The sequence below is a fragment of the Salvia miltiorrhiza genome, chromosome 8 (assembly GCF_028751815.1).
Source record: "Salvia miltiorrhiza cultivar Shanhuang (shh) chromosome 8, IMPLAD_Smil_shh, whole genome shotgun sequence".
NCBI lineage: Eukaryota > Viridiplantae > Streptophyta > Magnoliopsida > Lamiales > Lamiaceae > Salvia > Salvia miltiorrhiza.
The window spans coordinates 12,313,981-12,316,626 of NC_080394.1; the positions used below are offsets into that span (position 1 = coordinate 12,313,981).

Genomic DNA, 2,646 nt, shown 5'->3' on the forward strand with positions numbered 1-2,646 from the left:
GTTTTTCAGTCACATAAGAACATCAGAGTTTGTATATGGTAACTGTCAACTAGTGTTCATCTTTCCCTCATGTTCTTGGCTCCTACCTAGTCGAATTTGATTCAAAATACAAGGTCCGGATATATAATCAAGGCTGAATATAAGCAGTTCACAACTCTAGTTAAGCGTCTATGATGATACATAAATAAAAGTATGGAGATGATGCAACATATGATGGAGGAAAATGATGCCATGTCATAGAATTTGACACCGTCAATATAGAGCTAAGTAGCTAACATGAAAATCTTCAAACAATAGTTAAACCACAAATAACACAATCTCAAGCAACAAATTTTGCTTCTAAGGAAGAAAATTGCTAGTATTCAACAACCTAATCTCCAACTAAAAGTAGGTGGAATTATCAAGAAAAGTGTTTGTTTAACTAGACAGGTCAAGCTCTGGTTGAATCTATCGTCAACTAATGTATGAAAGAGAAATTACATTATACAACGGTTCATGTCAATAAAACTAAATTTACAAAGTCGTTCTTCCAAAAAGACCGAGGAATCAAGATAAAATTCTTAATGAAATGACTCAAAGATACGAATTGAAGCATCATCGATTTGCTAACATCCTATGGTGACAAAATGACAATTCTATATAACAGAAGCAACCAAAAATTCTCCATCAAAGAAAAGCCTATCAAAGAATATCAAATGTTAGCAACCAAGGAAGAATCAATATCGTATACCTATTCACTCTTCCAAGCATATAAAACTAGAGAAAATCCAAGACCTTTTGATTTAGACTCCTTGAAACTCTCCGAGCAGCTCCACGAGTAGCCAGATGGATCAGAAACTGAAGGGCTGCTCCACAGTTTCTCCGCTGATAGACTCGTTTGAAACATGAAAACCCCACTCCCCACACCCGAACCAAACAACCAGCTATGGACATCCCAAAACACCTCAACCGGCATCTCATCAACCAAGATTGTGCAATTCCCACGAAACTTCCAACGCAAATGCTGCACTTGCATAACCGTTTTTGCATCAACACGAACCACAAGAAATGGATCATCACTGCCCCTTGTGTCACATTCGATTTTAAGGTCATGAATCGGGCCTTTCTCACAGAATTGGGCCATGGTTCCAAAAACCCTCTTCCCTCCAATATGTTTCCTCTTGGCAACAAGAATTGCATTAGAAATAGAAGCAGCTGCTCCAGTTTTCTTGAATGCCTCTTCTGCCAGATCCCCAATGAGCAAAACCATCTCTCCTCTACACACAATTCCTACATAATACGACTCCAACGGCTCCAGCCCTGATCCGAATTTTGCCACAGAAAGATCCCAAAACACTTCAATTTTACAAGAATTCAGCTCCAGACACTTGGAGCCTTTCCTCTTTGAGAACAAGGAGGGCTTAACATCCATTTTGCATAAAAATTGATGAGATGCATCATCTATCTCAACACTAAGGCATTGCCCCATCAAATTCTTGCTCCAAACAATGCTAATCAAGCAAGATTTATCAAACAGCCTACACCTATACATGCAAGTCACAGAATTCTGAGAGGATTTACTCACAATAACACTTGAACACGAAGCATCAGCAACTTGAACTCCGCTCTCCCCGAAGCAAGAAGGAAAATCCCTCATTTTCCCACCAAATTGCAGACAAATCAGAAGGAAAAAAAAAAAACCCCAAGCTTCTCTACCTGAATAAAAATCTAATTTTTACGCTCCCTTTTGAAGAGCAAGAGAGCAAAGTTGGAGAGATCGAAAAAAGCAGGCGAAAACATACCAAAAAAATTGAATCTTTTGAAGGTAGATAGATTCAAGAAATTCAGCTTCTCAGTTGATTTCTGTGTGGGGGATTTGAATTCATGGGAAATGGAACTACTTGAACAAGTTGGGACAGTGATGCAAGAAGAATTTGGAGTTGAATGCGGAAGAGGAATTGTTCTTTGAGGTACAAGGAATCATCTTTTTTAAGGAAAGGACAAGTGAAGCTCTGGATTAGGACCAAAATTAGCGGGGCGCAGGAGCGGACGCTCTCTCTCTCTCTCTCTCTCTCTCTCTCAGTTTTTACCTTAATTCTTGAAAGGCCAGAAAAGGAAAGAGAGAAATCTATACTGAGTGTTAGATCCCTCTTTTTAATGCAAGTAAATAAAAGTTGAATAATTCACCAATCCATTTTTTGCTGTGGGTTGTTTACCTTACCAACATTGTTGACAAATCCATTTAGACTTAATTGTGAGCTGTGACGTTGGAAATTCATATGAATTTGAATCGGTTTGTCGGAATTCTTTTGTAATGACGCCCCTCGCAAATTTAGATAAATAGTTTTTCAAATATTTTTCTTCCGATTCCGCTAATGCGTACATGTGTATTGAAAATGAAAAACAAAAATCAATATTTATTTGATATAGTGTGATTTAACATTATATATGTCCCCAAAAAATAGTTATAGAAGAGACGACATTAATTTTAATAAAAGTGATTTAATGTATTGCGAGCGGAAATTTAATTACATAAAAAGTAGTGTTAATAATGATAATTAATTATATTATGAATGAAGAAAAATAAGTGAATAATTTGATATATTAAGGATAATATTATAAAATAGTGTTTATAAATGAAAATGAACTATTTTTTTTAGGGCAAAT

General features: G+C 36.4%; 1 protein-coding gene across 1 annotated transcript; it reads right to left on the reverse strand.

Annotated features, from left to right (window-relative positions):
* Positions 1-438: 438 nt before the first annotated feature.
* LOC131001061 (uncharacterized) lies at positions 439-2,224 on the reverse strand. Its single transcript, XM_057927240.1, has one exon. It carries the CDS (start codon positions 1,634-1,636, stop codon positions 731-733), a length of 906 nt encoding a protein of 301 aa, XP_057783223.1. The 5' UTR covers positions 1,637-2,224; the 3' UTR covers positions 439-730.
* Between the last annotated feature and the right edge of the window lie 422 nt (positions 2,225-2,646).